Source organism: Xenopus tropicalis, chromosome 5 (assembly GCF_000004195.4).
Source record: "Xenopus tropicalis strain Nigerian chromosome 5, UCB_Xtro_10.0, whole genome shotgun sequence".
Taxonomy (NCBI): domain Eukaryota; kingdom Metazoa; phylum Chordata; class Amphibia; order Anura; family Pipidae; genus Xenopus; species Xenopus tropicalis.
The window spans coordinates 32,303,891-32,322,336 of record NC_030681.2 but is presented as its reverse complement, the minus strand read 5'-3'; the positions used below and the strand labels follow the sequence as shown (position 1 = coordinate 32,322,336).

Sequence of the window (18,446 nt, the reverse complement as noted above, 5' to 3'; positions counted from 1 at the left end):
GAGCCTTGGTTACCTTAGGGCAGATCTGCTTACTAAGGCCTCCTACCTCAGGCTCTCCAGAAACATCCCCCCCTCCTTAGAGTAGAGTCTAAAGAGACAGAAATGTCCCTCCCATTATATAGACTTGGGAGCAGGAACTAAAATGATTGGTCCTGGGCCTATGGGAACAAATCTCTCCCCCAGGACATAAGATAATGGATCATGTAAGCAGCCTTTCCACTCTCAGGGGCTTAACTACAGAGGAAGCAGGCCTGTGGGGCCCAGGACAGTTGAAGGGAAACATTAATATATATTGGTTAAAAAAAGTCAACTTTTGGAAATTTTAGGGGTCCCTGTAAAAAAATGTGCTGTTTGGCCCAGTAATGTACTAGGCCTGTTTGCTGGCTGCACAGTGAGGCAGAACTGCTGTGTTTTGCTAAAATGGTCATAGAAATGTAACATAATTAAAATAAATAAATACCTGTAAGTTGTAAAGAAGTTCAATTGATCGGAAAATAACTAAAAAAATATGGGAAAATGTGGAAAGGATGCTTTGGTTCTTAAATCAAGGGCAACAATCCCTTGAAAAATGACCGAGACTATCAGAAAGTCTTATCGTCTCACACACTATAGCAAGGCAGCACAACCCCCAAGCGCACATTCAGCTTCAGTTGGTTGTGCCTTAAATAAAATACGGGAGCAAAAAATAAATTGGCCCCAAATTGCAATGGCTACTGACTGTTTGACCATTTACATTTATACTGTATTTGCCATTTTTGATAAAAAAAGAAAAACCCATCCAAGGCACTTTCCAACCTTGCCAACAAATAACCCTTTAGCCCCTCCCTTGGCTGTTTCCATGGCTGTCCTCCTGTCCCCTGCACTGTGCTATTGGTAAAAAAGTTAATGACACACCCATACATATATATATACACACACACACACATACTGTATATATATACACACCCACACATACATATATATATACATACACACATACTGTATAGATATATATATACACACATACATACTGTATAGATATATATACACACACACATACTGTATAGATATATATACACACACACATACTGTATAGATATATATATACACACACACATACTGTATAGATATATATATATATACACACACACATACTGTATAGATATATATATATATATATATACACACACACATACTGTATAGATATATATATATACACACACACACATACTGTATAGATAGATATACACACACACATACTGTATAGATATATATATACACACACACATACTGTATAGATATATATACACACACACATACTGTATAGATATATATACACACACACATACTGTATAGATATATATATACATACACACATACTGTATAGATATATATATACACACACACACACACACACACATACTGTATAGATATATATATACACACACACATACTGTATAGATATATATACACACACACATACTGTATAGATATATATACACACACACATACTGTATAGATATATATATACATACACACATACTGTATAGATATATATATATATATACACACACACATACTGTATAGATATATATATACACACACACATACTGTATATATATATACACACACACATACTGTATAGATATATATATATATACACACATACATACTGTATAGATATATATACACACACACATACTGTATAGATATACACACACACACACATACTGTATAGATATATATATATGCACACAGACATTATTTTTGAGTTTAATCCCAAACATGGCACTTTAGGCAATATTTCCAGCACTAAGGGTTCCCTACTTTCCTTCCACATCACAGATTTATATTTGTGCCCCTGTTCATGTTTGTACAACATTCACATTAGTAGCACAATCTTTGCCATATACATTGTTAATAAAAAAGTGCAGCTGAAGAGAATCTCACTTCTGCACAGACCCTGTGTTGGTCCTCCCCTTTTGTAGAAACTTCCTGGGACATAGAGCAAACCAAGGCCCAAGCATAGACACCTACTGGCAAAATAAGGGAACTACAGTTGACTATTTACATTACAGCTATAGGGTCCAGCAGAAAGCTCTTAGTTGGGATCAAAAATGAGCACCAGTTGCACATTGTCTCAGATTTTCAGTATACATCATATTAAAAGTTAATTTAAAGTTAACATTACTACTCTATATCTATCCACCTTTGGTTGGGATTAGTTGCCCTTTAAGCTGTCACTTTCTTGAGCTTTAGAGCAGAGTATTAGGGTGTGTTGTGAGTAATTCCATCCCACGCTGTTGTCTTGTGTTGGACCTTCAGCCGCACAGGAAATGTTTCTGTACCAGAGATGAGGCCACACCTTGGAGTGCTCGTGGCACAGCCCTAACAAGCACAACATTCCTGTAACCATGAAACTGTCACACGAGATGACAGAAGTGCAAACACCTATTATCCCGCTGTCATTACCCAGCTGCTATAACAATGGGACGGCATTTCAGCTTCCCAAATGGCAAATTGGAGTGCGTTGGCACGTGTTCGGACATAGACATGGGAGATGCCTGAAATGAGCCCACCCCTATAACATGTCATAAGGGGGTATTATGTTATGAACGGCGCTATGTTAAATTACCCCTGAAGTCATAAAGGCATCACTTATGGAATCATAACTTTGCATGTATGGGGGTGGGGAGCAGCTTAAGGGTTACATTTTGTCTAGTAATCTTCACTATTGTTGCCACTTTGTGGCTCCATTTATTTTGCATTGATATTTTCATTAATGCATTGTTTTACCGCAGTAACGTGAATACATTTGCACATACAGTCTATATATTATGTGCATCTACATCTGGAAGCCGCTGCTCCCTTGCTTAGAATTACATTCTATTTAGAAGATTAGCATTGTTTGTGCTGCCTCGGCTTCTAGATTTATGACATGTTATTTGGCACAGGGTGAATTTGGCTGAAAGGAGTGTTCAGATTTATCAGGTTTAATCATTGGCGCCTGCGCTCTGTCATTTGTTCCACGAAAAAAAAAATTGAAAGATATTCCTGCTCATTGGCCAATAGATCCACAGCCAAGATCATATTCAAACTTGATGCCTTCATGGAAGAATGTGGAATCCCTAGAGCCCAAACAGATGATAGAGCTTTGGGGACAATAAGGGAATCATTATGCGCCGGATCATATCTACCTGGCATTTACTATCTTGTTAACAACAATTATGTGATGGTGCCTGAACTGTATAGTTTCCCTTAAATACAGAACAGTAAAGAGACTTCACGGAGGGCTTATGGATCATACCACCCACCAACACGACTTTGCAAACAGGGAAATTGAAACTATGCTACGTCTGTGTAAGGTAGGTCATTTGACTACATATAATCCATAATGGATTGAACATAATGGACTCCTGCTAACAAAACAGTCACAACAAAGGAGGAAGGAGAGGTTGTATATAGGATGGTTTTGCATCCAAAAAGTATAATTTATATCTTAGTTGGGATCAATTACAAGGTACTGTTTTATTATTACAGAGAAAAGGGAATCATTTAACCATGAAATAAACCCAATAGGGCTGTTCTGCCCCCAATAAGGGGTAATTATATCTTTGTTGGGATCAAGTACAGGTACTGTTTTATTATTACAGAGAAAAAGGAATCATTTAACCATGAAATAAACCCAATAGGGCTGTTCTGCCCCCAATAAGGGGTAATTATATCTTAGTTGGGATCAAGTACAGGTACTGTTTTATTATTACAGAGAAAAGGGAATCATTTAACCATGAAATAAACCCAATAGGGCTGTTCTGCCCCCAATAAGGGGTAATTATATCTTAGTTGGGATCAATTACAAGGTACTGTTTTATTATTACAGAGAAAAAGGAAATCAGTTTTAAAATTCTTAACCATTTGATTAAAATGGAGTCTATGGGAGACGGGCTTTCCGTAATTTGGAGCTTCCGGATAACAGATCCCATACCTGTATTAGGGTTGCCGCCTGTTTGGTTTTGACCTGAACAGCATTGCTGCATTTCAGAGCTTTCTGAATAACTGATTTCTGTATAATAAATCCCATTCCTTTAACTAAAAATTGGACCTACTCATCAGGCAGAATATAGATAGAGGTAGGGGTGACACCTGTTTGTTTTTGAACCAGGTTTAGCCACTGACAAAGGTGACAACCCTAGGTATAGTGCCCCTGTAAGAGCATATAAGGCAACAGTGTGGTACATTGCCCAAGCACAGTGCCCATCCCATCTCTGTAACAGGCTGGCTATACATGGTGAGATTTCCAAACAAGCAACCTCTGGCCAATTTGGCCACCCAAGGACCATGTGAAATCAGGCTTATCCAGTTGGGGCTAATGATTTATATAGTGGATTCATATAAGGAGCCCTCTGAGACCAGTTGGATGAAGACCACATGAGTAACATGTTGCTCACCAACGTTAATGTTGCTCCCAGTGGCCCCAAAGCTCATTTTTTAATTTATGACTTGGAGCAAGTTTTGGAGGCATAAAGACCACGTGTACTGCCAAACAGAGCCTCCTGTAGTCTGCCAGTCTACATAGGGGCTACCAAATAACCAATCACAGTCCTTATTGGTCAACCCTCATGCTTGCATTGCTCCCCAATTTTTTGTGATCTCCTGTAGATACCAGGAGGATGAGCAAGCTCTGGTTATCATCAATAGAAGATTAAGACCCTTGAAGCCACACTAGACTAAGAATATGAAGCTGCCATTTTCATTTAACTCCTCAAAGCAGTGTGGCTTCTGGGTAATACCTTACTGTGACCTAATTCATCTCCTGGACAATCTTCTTCTACAGCCAACTTGCAGTTTGTTCTATCACCAAGTAAATTTGCCTGAATAATTTTCAGTGTTTCTCTCAGTAAAGGAGACAAACCATGTAATGGGCCAAAGCCCAGAGCATGAGAAACTGTAATGAGCCGTTAGTAATGCATGTAAGCCTCATGCGCATTCAGGTTCTGCATTAGAGCAACTGAGTGATGGTTTTCATGGAAAGCAGGACCTGAATTTCCAAAAAAAAAAAGAAAATATGAGACCTTTGCCAAGTGCACCTTGTGCTTATGGGTGTATTTACTGTGTAGGACAAAGGCCCATGTCAAAGGGGGCAACAGGAATTGTAGCATTTTTTAAAAAAATAGTTTTAATATCTTTATTATTTTTGACTTCAGAGGATTCAAGAATAGGTAGAAAATCAGGCACATTTGAGGAGCTAGAAGGACAAAAAAAGATTGACTTGTTATTCCAAGACTAGCCATCCTGTTTGGAAAAGTTGATACATATATACAGTTGCTTCCATTTTATTACAATGCTGTATTCTTTCTTTCTTACTATTCTGGACCTCACCCAAACGCACACTTCGTTCTGTCCTTTCACATTGTCCAAACTATGTTTCATGCTTTCTTTACTCACCTTCATTAGTGACGTTATATACACTTATCTATCTTTCCATTCATATTGCCCCCTTCTTCTCACACATATGAATGGAGAATTCCCATGGTATAAGTTGGTATACGTATAAAATGCCAAAGATAGGGGGAGCAGGAGAGGCTACGGACACCTGGGCCCACCAGGAATGCCTTGCAGCCCAAGCCACTTTTCCCCTGAACATGTGCACTGCCTATCAGGGGGGTTTGGTTTAGGTCCATTAATGCCTATTATAGCACTGCCTATCAGGAGGGTTTGGTTTAGGTCCATTGATGCCTATTATAGCACTGCCTATCAGGGGGGTTTGGTTTAGGTCCATTGATGCCTATTATAGCACTGCCTATCAGGAGGGTTTGGTTTAGGTCCATTGATGCCTATTATAGCACTGCCTATCAGGGGGGTTTGGTTTAGGTCCATTAATGCCTATTATAGCACTGCCTATCAGGAGGGTTTGGTTTAGGTCCATTGATGCCTATTATAGCACTGCCTATCAGGGGGGTTTGGTTTAGGTCCATTGATGCCTATTATAGCACTGCCTATGAGGAGGGTTTGGTTTAGGTCCATTGATGCCTATTATAGCACTGCCTATCAGGAGGGTTTGGTTTAGGTCCATTGATGCCTATTATAGCACTGCCTATCAGGGGGGTTTGGTTTAGGTCCATTAATGCCTATTATAGCACTGCCTATCAGGAGGGTTTGGTTTAGGTCCATTGATGCCTATTATAGCACTGCCTATCAGGGGGGTTTGGTTTAGGTCCATTGATGCCTATTATAGCACTGCCTATGAGGAGGGTTTGGTTTAGGTCCATTGATGCCTATTATAGCACTGCCTATCAGGAGGGTTTGGTTTAGGTCCATTGATGCCTATTATAGCACTGCCTATGAGGAGGGTTTGGTTTAGGTCCATTGATGCCTATTATAGCACTGCCTATCAGGAGGGTTTGGTTTAGGTCCATTGATGCCTATTATAGCACTGCCTATCAGGAGGGTTTGGTTTAGGTCCATTGATGGCTATTATAGCACTGCCTATGAGGAGGGTTTGGTTTAGGTCCATTGATGCCTATTATAGCACTGCCTATCAGGAGGGTTTGGTTTAGGTCCATTGATGGCTATTATAGCACTGCCTATGAGGAGGGTTTGTTTTAGGTCTATTGATGCCTATTATAGCACTGCCTATAAGGACTCTAGACTTGGGCCTATCAACGCCATTCCTAATTCCCTATAATGAGTTATAAAGGTCTTCTTCCGTTTGGTGATCCCTTTTATTATTCTACTTTAGGCACACAACTACTGGGATTCTTACCAACAGTAACACATTGCTACCATCTTGCTTCATTTCTTTACCTTGTCTTATCTTTTGTTGTTCTTTTCTTTAATATTGAACACATCAAAACCAATGAAATAAATAATAACGATGAGTTGCTCAGATGGTGTGCTGCCGCGCTAGACTTGGTCGGGCAGACATGAGCATTATTAAAAAGGGGGTGGGATGTACATATGTAGCTGAACCCACCAGGACGATTGATAATTAGATCTGAACAATAAAATGCCACTGAACATATATTAGTGACCCTAAAATGGTTGCTCCCTAGGGAGCTGCAGCTACTACTGCCTTCCCCTAATTCCAGCCCCACTCTATTCTATGTTATTATATGCGCTTTCAGATGGGTGCCATACATTCCCAGTTTATTAAAACTATCCTCTGGAACTCATCTTAGAAGTGAAAGTGAGACAAGAAAAATTAAGAACTAAAAAAGAAAGAACAAGGTTAAAGAATAAGGGGTCACAGCCTTATGAACTAGCAGGTGATCAGTTCCAATGCTGACGCTACGTCCTGCTTTTACCCAATCTGTGTCATATATTTCTCCAGCCATTTGTTCCCAGTGCTGAGCAACAGCTACAATGTGACGGGCAGCTGGTATGGCACAGTGCTGCGAGCTTCTAAATGCAGTGTCCTGCTCGAGTTGGCTGCCATTCCAGTAATGCCAGCCAGAGCTCTATCGCTGGGATGCTATGCGAGGCATGTCAAGGCACGATGGGAGGGTGGGGGGAACTTCTCTTGGATTCAGAACTTCTACTTCAGTGTGCGGCAACACGAAAATAAACCTCGGCTTCAGCAGGAGGGACGTAAAGCCTAGTACAGTACAAGCTTGCATTAAATTGTACTGTATAATATTATACCCTGCACTGCAATGAGAAATTCATTTATACAGCTAGGGCTCAAAGGCAAGATCAGCCTCCTGAGGCTTCTTGTTACTTAATCCTTAAATTACTTAACAGATTACAGGGGCAGCTGACTAACAAAACACAGTACAGAACCTTCTGTATGTCTTTAGAAATAGTCTGTTGTGGTTGCACCAGTGCAATAACCCATAGCAACCAATTAGCCAGTCAAATGTAAGTGAGAAAACTGAGCAATTCTGGTGGATCTACAGCAGATTAAGTTGGGTTCATTGGTAGACTCCACGTAACATTTCTACATCACCAAAGCACAAGCAATGGTCCTGTCACACACCAAGGCGCCCTAAGAACTTGCAGGAGACACAATCAGAGGTCCCAGTAGGGGCAGTCTTTGGTTTTGGCTGGGCCTTAAGATGGCCATGCATGATCAGCTTGTTGGGCGAATGGATGGATATTGTATGAGTGGCCAAACGCACGGTCTGGTCACTGTTTTTTTGTTCCAGTTATTCAGATTAACTGTCCATGTGGGGTCCAATATTCTCATCCCTGTGAACAAGGGTTCTTTTGGTAAGGAAGACAACAGGGATAGAAAAGCAGTGAATGGCACAAAGATGGATGGGAAAGGGGTTTAAAAAAATGTGCAGTAGAGCAAATGGTTGTAGTAAAAGCCAGTAAGGGAAGAAATGCCTATTTTCTCCCCTGGATACTTCCTAAAGGCCCAGCATGAGGTTAATGAGACTATGGGGGAACAGTAATTTGCTGCCCCCAATATTCTTGAAACTATGTTTACAAAATGTTGGGTGAATGCGTGGAAAACAATTATCTAGGGAGAGAATTAGAAGACTATGGAGACAACAAGGATGCCACATACCTACCTATGCCGAGTCATGGCTGAAACCTATAAGAAATTGGGGCAGGGTTTTATGTGGATCAAGACATAACTGGGTACGGTTCTGGTGGTCTGAGGTCTGGCCCAACATTGGGGAACATAAATGCTGGGAAGTATTCATGTAAGGTTCTTCTGTGGTGATGATCCAGCAGATTTCAGACAGAAAATAAAATCATACACAAGTTTCATTTAAATGTTTATTGTAGAATATAAAACTACAAAAAGAGACTGCCAGTTTCCATGTACATTTACCAATTGTTTTTTTTGCTCGCAGCCCAAACTTACATGTGAATACAGTAATCTGGTAGACGTGTCTGTAATATTGCATAGAAAAGGCACAGCTCTAAGGTCTGTGGGAGGGAACTACACACTTTGTTTAGCCAATAAAACTTCCAGACACTGCCCAATTCACACAACTGACTTCAGCACAAGTGAATAGGTTGGCGTTCCAGTATTCACAACACAAGGCAGCCAACAACGCATGGCTTACAAGTCTTTGGGAGCTAGATCTGCTTATGGATCAGCAAGTTGATTGGCTGAAGAAAACACAATGGGCCCGATTCACTAAAGTCCGAAATAAGGAGTGCTATTTATAGCATGCGTTAAAAATCTTATCACTTCTTATTTTTCACTCGATTCACTAAAAGGACACTTGTCATAATTAAGAAGCGATGTTCTTGGCGTTATTTATCTTGCGACGACATATTTTCAAGCAACATGCTGCGTAATATGTTGTGCGCTGCGTAATATATTGCTTGAAAATATGTCGTCGCAAGATAAATAACGCCAAGTACATCGCTTCTTAATTATGACAAGTGTCCTTTTAGTGAATCGAGTGAAAAATAAGAAGTGATAAGATTTTTAACGCATGCTATAAATAGCACTCCTTATTTCGGACTTTAGTGAATCGGGCCCAATGGGTATAAAAAACAGAAGCCGGAAGCTTAACTACCATTGGTTCAACAGAGTGGATCCACCTACTCTGAAGCGCCCATTTATTTCTACGTATGGAATAATTAAGGCATTTTAGATCATTTTCCATGAAACAAGATCCCAATACAATGACTTGACCTACTCCATCTTTTTTGGTAACTAGGAGGGGCCAAAATAACAACTGATACAAACCAATTAGTTCAATAGCTATAAACTGGTTGAGCACAGTACACCATTGTGTACAAAACACAGAATGGCAGAGAGGATGTTGGGTAATACATACTAGACCATAGCCACGAGCCCTGTACAGCAAATGGCTTTAGAACCACTTGCACATGACATGTCACATTTAAAAACAAAGGGGAAGCATAGACTCTTTATATATGCAGATCTACAATCAGATTGTTCTTGGGAACTGTACGTGGGGTTATCCTTTCCATCCATGTCATCTTATACAGACAGCAAATCCCATAAACACAAAGTTGTGGTAAATAAAGTGGTCCATGGCACAAAGCTTGGCGCTATTTCTTCTCTACATATGGGTCCTAGTGTAAGCTTCCATATATAGCCAGGCAAGCATATAGAGGTGGAATGTTCCGTGCGTGCCATAAGCTAAGCTTTAATGCTATTGGCTACTCAAAGGAACACAATGAGGAGTTCACTATTCTGTTGTTATTTAGTTAATCTGCTACAAACAGGGTTTATTCATTTCTTTCTTCCTTCTCTTATTTTCACTTGAATATTTGTGAACCTTTTTCCTACGGCACAGAACTCCCTAATGTTATTACTCAGTCATTTGTAAGGTCTAACGGCTCAAACAGCATGACTGGGGGGCTTGCAGCAGGGAAAATGTAAGGCAGAGGGAATAAGAAATCATCATAGCTCAAGAATCATTTAATAGTAGAGACTACTTGGCAAACATACCGATGGGGTGCCTAGTCAGAGATATGGCAGTTGCCCTTTATGGGGGAAAGTCAAACATTGAGCCAGGCAATACATGGAACAGAATATAAGGAACAGAAATGGATTTCTCTAATATGGAAAGATCTCCATAACCTAATTATTTCATTAAGAAGAATACTGGAACACCAGCCAAATATTTGTGTGAATTGTGCGTATAAATCAGGTTTGGCCAACGTGGGCCGATCTGCAACATCGGGAAGAGACGACAGGCGACCGGCCCTAATTATAAACCCTTTTCTTTGCCTCCCACTCACTTCTGAAATGGACGTACATTCCTACCGTACATTCTGTACATGTTACAATCCAGACGTTAGCTTCACAATAAAATAAATATATTTACAAAAGGAAAAAAAAAAATAAAAGGAATAAATAACTTAGGAAAAAGAAAATAATAATAATAATCACTTCAAAATCAAAGCTCATTGGTTCTGCTCAGTTCTTGACATTTCATTGCACATCGCTGTCTCCTAAGTGTGCATGATTAGCAGCGACAGGTAATACTAGATAAGGAGCCCTGTGCTGCCGGCCCATATCCCACTGACCCCACCACGACTTTGCATATGTATGATGAAATACAATGGCGTCACAATACCATATTACATAATGATGTTTCCAACTGATAATGAACAAAGGTACATTGCAAGAAATATAAACATAGAAATCAAGATTAATGGTGGGTACTCATTTGTATGCATTTTACAAGGAGGCAGCCATCTTGTATTTCAGGAAACCACTACAGTACAGTGCCTTATTGAGTCCAATCAAAGCAAATGTGTGTGGCAAGTCTGGAGCCACAAGTGAGACTAGAGCATGTTAGACCGTGCCCTTGGCTGGCAACTGAATTATCAGCGCACAGAAGAGTCATCGTGCCAATTTACACATCTGGAGAGGGATATCTCCCTTAAAACTGTGATTGGACAAAGTCAGTAAGGCCCTTGTCAAAGCTGCAGTATACGACATTCTGTTAAATACATAAATACAGATGGGCTACATATATGGCACAGGTGGCATTGAGGTGTGGCTGCTCTTTATTTCCTCTCATCTGACCAATGGAAATTTTCCATTAGAAGACACAATCCCCAGTCTACCAGGGCTGTTAATAGCCCTCTGGCTTGCCTATATGCCCAGATGTTAGTATGGTGAAAATCAGTCAAACTGCCCGACCAAATCTGGGCATGGACAGCTGGACTAAGGCTTTTCCTTATAGGGCAACCATTATTGGAAAGATGGCAATTAAAGAAGAAGGTTCTTATATACTTTTGATTCATTAAATTGCATGAAGTAGATTCCCAATGAACATTCACTCCCTGGCCCTGCTGGCACATAATAGCTGCCTCCTGGCATACAGAAAGGAGAAACAGAACTACCATAGAGAATGGTATATGCTCAGTAATATCTGAATAAATTATATCACCCTTAATAAGAATTATTTACAGATTTCAACATCTTGAGGGTAAGCCTGTCAGTTTAACCCATCTCCCAAATGCCATATCTGTAGAATATATACACACTGTCAAATAAATACTTGTTTCCTTGAGCTAAATAAGGCTAAATGAAATAGTTCACATTTCTCAGCATATATATATATATATATAAATATATAGTCACTCATAACTGCAACACATAACGCGCCTCTCCCATAACTGCCCCTGGGCGTGTATCCATTACAGCTTTCCAACCCACTTGGAGATTGTAGATTGCAATAGGTGGCCCTAAAGTGCCATAACAAACTGACTGATCCATGCCAAGAAGTGAGCAGATATTGCTTGATTATTGCCAAAAAAATAAAAATAAAAAATTACATAAAAACATAATTTAAAAATTCTTAAATAAATTAATAGAAGAGTAATTCCTAAAGAAGCCATACACAATTTAAACAAGTGTAGGTTGCAATCTGTACTTAACAGCCAGAGTACCATAGAGAAAGCCAAGAAAGAGCTCACAGATTTTGGAAAAATGACGAAGTTTATAATAAAGATAAAGATGTTTGTTGGTTGGTTCATTCCCTTAAGGAGATGATGAGAGTTCTGAGAGTCCCATGGGAGGGAGGAGTACAGGGACTTTGCCTTGAGAGCTGTAGCATTACGGTGGGACACAACAGGTAGCATCCATAATCTTCTTCTTATTCCAGATATGGAGAAGCAGTAACCATTTATGAACGTGACAGCATTGCCAGGTCTCTGTAGGAATCCAACTGGAAGCTCCGACAAACCTCAAAGCAATTTGTCACCTTCACAACAATAGAAATATATTGATATAATATAAGAGGTGTTGCCTAAATGACCTCTTGTAATGGAAGGAGGGAGGAGACACTCATGGTCATTGGCTCACATAGGATTAGCTTGTCTATTCATGAGAAGGTATGCCAGGCTTGCCAGGCTCGCTCGCCCTCTGTAGTGATGCCAGCTGCGGCTTTCATCTGCCATTCACCACTGAAGGATTACGATCTAACATCCCTGGCACCGCGCGTCAAGTAAAGCTCCCAAAAACCAGCTCACCGAAAACAGAGAAATTGCAAAGATGTAACACATCCCTCCAGATAAACTCAAGTAACTTGCTTTTAGAGAAGAAATTAACCTGGTTTCACAATATCAGCCAGAAATATATAAAAGTATCTGCAGGAAACAAAAGAACCCCTCCCATTCCCAAATAATAAATACATAAATCTTTTATATAAACATGAAGATAATAGTTGGATTCACCTGGAATTACATCTTTGTGCCCCTACTCTTTATATATTTCCACACGGGTCAGGTCAGATGTTGTTGTGTTGGTGTTTTATAGAATACACTGGCCAGTATGTATGCTGGGATTAAAGTGGATTCTTTTTAAAAGGGTAAATAATAAAGGGGCCAAGAAGTATGAATATGAATAGAATGCTATCTTTTAGACTGGGCCAATTTTGTTTTTCAGTAAAAGAATTGAGTTCTGCAGCAGAATACTGCTTCAAGGTTACAGCCTTAAACACACCAGGATTCAAAGAGGTGTAGTTCTGGGAATTTCTGCTATTAAATGGGAATACTTGAAAAAAATTCTAATATAAAATACTGGAACATGTACTGTTATGATTATTTAAAGGTATCCACAAACGGAACCAAAAAAGAGATGAAGATCAATTAAAACTCTTAAAAAGGCACTAAGTTTGCCCAAGAGCAGTAACCCATAGCAACAAATAAGATGTTCACTTTTAAACAGGTGACCAGTAAACGCCAGCTGCTGATTGGCTGCTATGGGTTACTGCTCCTGGGCATACGCAGTACGTTTTATAACATAACCCCATAAGTGCCCTCTATCTGTGAGAAAATGTTTTTCCACATGGAAAGCGCTCTGGCCAGCCTGCTCAGAAACTGCACATGCATTTATATATATATATCTTTATACTCCATGATGCAGAGAAACACTGATAATGAAATAACTGCCCATAACATGATTAACACTGCTGATTGCAAATTTCAGAATACTACTACTCCAGGAGAATGCACTGATTTATTCTGAATGTTTCACTACATTGGTGAGAAAATGAAAATCTGTCACTTAACTAAATGTGCTGATACCAGTGGAAAAGTCGAAAACACAGGTACAGTTTTAGCCCCCCCCCCACACAGCGATTTCTGCTGATTTATGGATAGTAATTGAATAGCAGGATAGGTTTCTGGCTCTGTGTCCAACTGATTTGGCTTAAAGCAGCCAAATACCATTTAGAGAGTGACAAATGTAAAGAAGTTTAATGGCTGGCATTAATAAAAGAGCCGGAGCCTGTAATCAGATGGAATCGTGGCATTAATCTGATCAGAAGGCGGATTCATCACCAAGTCAAACAGCTGTGACATTTGGATAGGAATCGCTCTAATTTATTGGGGCAGACAAATAGCGTAAGTGCAATCACCTTTCTACTTCCAGACAGAGAGTATGTGTGGGATACAGATCTGTATAGAGGAATTCACAGAATAGAACCGCTATGTACGGATACCTTTTATCATAAAGGGCTTCTTTCCTGTTCCTAAGATAAATGCCTTTAATCAATGACAAAGCAATACAGTAGAACCCCAATTTTACTAACCCGGATTTAATGTTTTCCTGGAATTAACACCGTTTCCTGCGGACCTGTACAGGCAAGTGGCGTTTTTTCCCCTGGATTTGACATTTTCCTGGAATTTATGCTTTTTTGATGCATTCCCCTGAGAAATGTAAAATCAGGGTTCTACGGATTACAAGAAACTGTGTATTTAACCCTAATGTGATTTGCTTTACCACATCATGGTGTTCATATAGGACATAGCCACTCTGTCATTAAAACAGATTGACAAATTGTCCTTATTTTTGCCATAATAAAATTTGTGAACTGGACTATTCTAGTGCCTGCTCAACAAATTACGTACAATAAACATATAATCCATTGCTGTGAATTTGCCTCATAGCACCCCTGTTTTCCTTAATTCATTGACTTTTAAAAGAAAGATAAAGATTCTAATAAAATTAGCACTAATGGGTCTCCTCAGCAGTAATATTCAGCAGTTTATAGAGAATTCAACACAATTTCATAGAGGATAAGGCTATGCATGTGCTGTTTTTGTGCAGGCTGGGAAAAGCCATTTCCAGATGACGTACCCAGTAAGGCGCAGGCCTTAAGAATACAGTCTGCTGACCAGCAAGTGAGGCCAAGAAAGTGTGTGGATTGCACTTTGGGACCCCCTATCTGACCCACAAAGGAGGCTGTAAGAAAAAAAATCAGAATCTTCCAAGTAAAAACAATAACAAGTGGAAGGGATATCTCTACTGAGCATTCATCGCGCACTCCCAATCTACTCCAACGTAGCCCTACGTTTGGAAATTATTGCAGGCTCTCTTTGATCCGTGACCATTTTTGCACCATAAATATAGAAACCAATTGAAAGGATTACAAAAAGCACAGGCCTAGCTTGCATGTTAGAAATAGGAAGGGCTATATGTCTTGAGACCTCATCAAAATAATTTTGTGTGTGTTTGTACAAACACAGGATTTTTTTTTTTGAACATTTTCTAGAAAAACAATATAATAAATGACAGAATCTGTACAAAAATATAAAAACATTCGGGCGGCGGTATCTAAGCAGCCATGTATATGCTATTTTACTGTAAAAGCCATAATTAATGCCTCCATTTTTTTTTCTATTTTCCAACCTAAGAATGAATAAAATGCCAAAAAGGGACTCTGATTATCTAAATAATAAAATTTACCTTTTTGCAATAAAACTTATTGAAAAAATAGACAATTATGCACATGCAATTTACAGCGTTCCCCAACATAATTCTTGTGCTTAACATTTACAATTGAGACTGATGTCTTTGCTGTTGATAAACTGTTAGTAATACGCAATCATCAGTGGACTGTGGTAAGATTCTTGGAGAACCACGGTGAAAATTTCTCCAAAGTAGTCATACAGAAGGCACTCCAATACAGCGTAATGCAAAATGTACCATGATCCTTATTGTTTTCTTCAAAGGCAAGAGAGAATGCATGCACAGTGCTGTGAATTTGTGGGGCTACAGGACATAAAAAGTCACCTTAGGAGCCAACCAGAACCTCCATAATATGATCTAACTCTGTGAGGTCAATTTTAAAAGGCTGACTTGGGGCTACAGGTTGGCTGCTATAAGGAGATAATGTTTTCAGAAGCTCATCTGGAGCCATCTTAGAGGCTGTTCCAGCATTGGATGTGCAAGGATCAAAATCATACATGGATGTATCAATATCAGAAAAAAGAATATCATCCAAGGTTAAGTCAGTAAGAAAGCCAGTGGATGTCGTTAATTCAAAATTCCCCGGAAGGGAATCCATTAGTTTTGGCTCACTTGTTCGGCTCTCTTGTGTTCCCTCTGGCTTGTGGGTACTGGATGCAGCAGTGTCATCATTTACATGTGCCGTTGCTTCTTCTGTTGCAGCTGCCTCTGTGGAGGTAGATGTTGGACATAATTCCTCAATCTCATCCAAAGCTGAAGAGAAACTGTCCTTTACTGGCTGGATAGGAGGTGGAGGAGGTGGTGGTAGTTTGCTGCTCGGACCATTCTGCTGAGTTGTCTGAGAAGTGCAAAACGTGTCATCCTCAAGCAAAGATGCTGGGGTGAGGCAAGACTCTAGTGGTGTAGTGCTTAATAAGTCATTAGGTTGAACCGGAGAAGGGGCAAGATGGCTAAATGCAGGCTGTGCCTCCTGATAGGCGTCACCAAGAGGGTCTGAAGACTGAGAAGTGCTGATAAACACAGGCCTCAAACTACCTTCTTGCTTCATTTCCTCCTGTATTCGCCTCAACATGTTGTTAATTAAAACTGTTTTTTGTAAGCTTGGCTCAGTCAGCGGCCTGTGGTTATAGAGTTTCATAAGGGAAATGTTGAAAATAGTCTGGCGCTGTAAGGTGTAGGACACTTTGGATGGTCCGTCTGTTGGGGACACCACTTTGCCTTCCATCCCATCTTCATGCTCGTCAAACTTTCGCTTTCCTGCTTTAGCCAACATATATCTAAAAGCAGAATGGGGAAAGAGAAAAATCATTAGATGTCATGTTAGTACTTCATGTTTAGTCAATATAGTCTTTAAAAGCATCAACTATATTTTGGATCAATATAAAGCAAAGAGGAGTACAGCAATGAAAGTGAAAGCTACACAATATAAAGACAATGGTTGCCATCTTTATAGCAAAATGGAGATATGACCTTCATGTCCTAGAAAGTCCATTGACTTATTTTGCCATTTGCTTGTTCTGTAAATTAATGCCACATACAAGGTTGTTTCTTTCATACCATATGGTAATTCAGATCAAACTGTAGTACTGTTTCTGTAAATCAATCAAATCTGATCCCACCAGTGCTGACTGACCAATGAGGAACAACAATCTGACCTATTACTACCGTTGGCATGTATATGGGGTCATAGGTAGGTAGATGAAAGGTAGCAATGGGTATGGCATCGGCTCTCTTTCATATGTTGCCTTAAGGTCCCACCCAGTCCACTGTGATCAGTGTATCCTTAGATAATAGCTAATCATGACTTCCGCCATATTTTTTTTTTTCAGAATTATGCAGCAACATCCATCAAAGATCCCACCGCAATCTTTAGTGTTTCTCTCCCCAGCTGTTTATTTTACAGAGGCACAAGAATCCGCCGTACAAGCCAGAACAAGTTCTACACTTGGATATATGTTTGTTCACAAGTTGCTGTAGCGCTTGGTTTCCTACCACTCCCGGGAAGGGAAGTCTTGCAGACAGGAGAGTGGATGGACAGGTACACAAATGTAGAACTGTCTCAGGTGGGCGAATCCTCACAACAGGAAACCAAGCAGACACCTTACATAAACCTTACATTTTCCTACCATGTATATTAGTTGGGCACATCTCCCCCACCCAAACCACACCATTTGCATTGCATATATCCCCTCTGTTCATCAGCACCATCACATCAACAAACAGCAGCTTTCACCCGGTGGCAAACAGCACATGTCCTCTGTAAAGTTGATAGAATGAAAAATGCAGCCTTACACAGGCAGAACTTACTTTGCTAAAAAGTAAGGGTGTGATTAGGAACTATGAGTTGAGAAGAACTGAGCATGCTCAATTAGCCAACAGCCATAGCAAATTCTGAAGGGGAGGGGGCTGAGTGGATAAGAGGAGGAGAAGCAATCCTACGTGATAAGGCGGATGCTGCAGCCTTACTATGAACCTTTTAAAGATCGGAGTGGCAGGTATTTAAATATTTCAAGCACTGATTCACAATTTGTTTGTGGGGGTTTTTATGTCCCGTAAAGGTCTCCAAATCACAGAGGGTCCATATGCCTGCAAAACTATACCCCCAAACAATGTACTATAAAAAATATACTGCATAAACAAAGTCATATGTAAAACTCTGCTTCATCTAAATAAACCATTTTCATAAAAATATACTTTTAGTAGTGCTATTGGGTAATCCTAAATAGAAAATTGCCATTTTAAGAATTAAGGGCCGCCTCCTGGGATCATAGGATTCACAGTGCACACAAACAAGCCAAGGCACACATACATGCTAGGCCCC

The 18,446-nt window shown here is 39.9% G+C and overlaps 1 protein-coding gene across 6 annotated transcripts in view; it reads right to left on the bottom strand.

Annotated features, from left to right (window-relative positions):
- Positions 1-14,404: 14,404 nt before the first annotated feature.
- The window catches only part of sertad2 (SERTA domain containing 2), a 52,308-nt gene continuing 48,266 nt past the window's right edge, over positions 14,405-18,446 (bottom strand). For all 6 annotated transcript variants that reach the window (XM_004914713.4, XM_002939316.5, XM_031902022.1 and 3 more), the window contains one exon: positions 14,405-16,902. In XM_004914713.4, the coding sequence (XP_004914770.1) occupies positions 15,951-16,898 (948 nt within the window). In that variant the 5' untranslated portion in view covers positions 16,899-16,902 and the 3' untranslated portion in view covers positions 14,405-15,950. The remainder of the gene's footprint in view (positions 16,903-18,446) is intronic.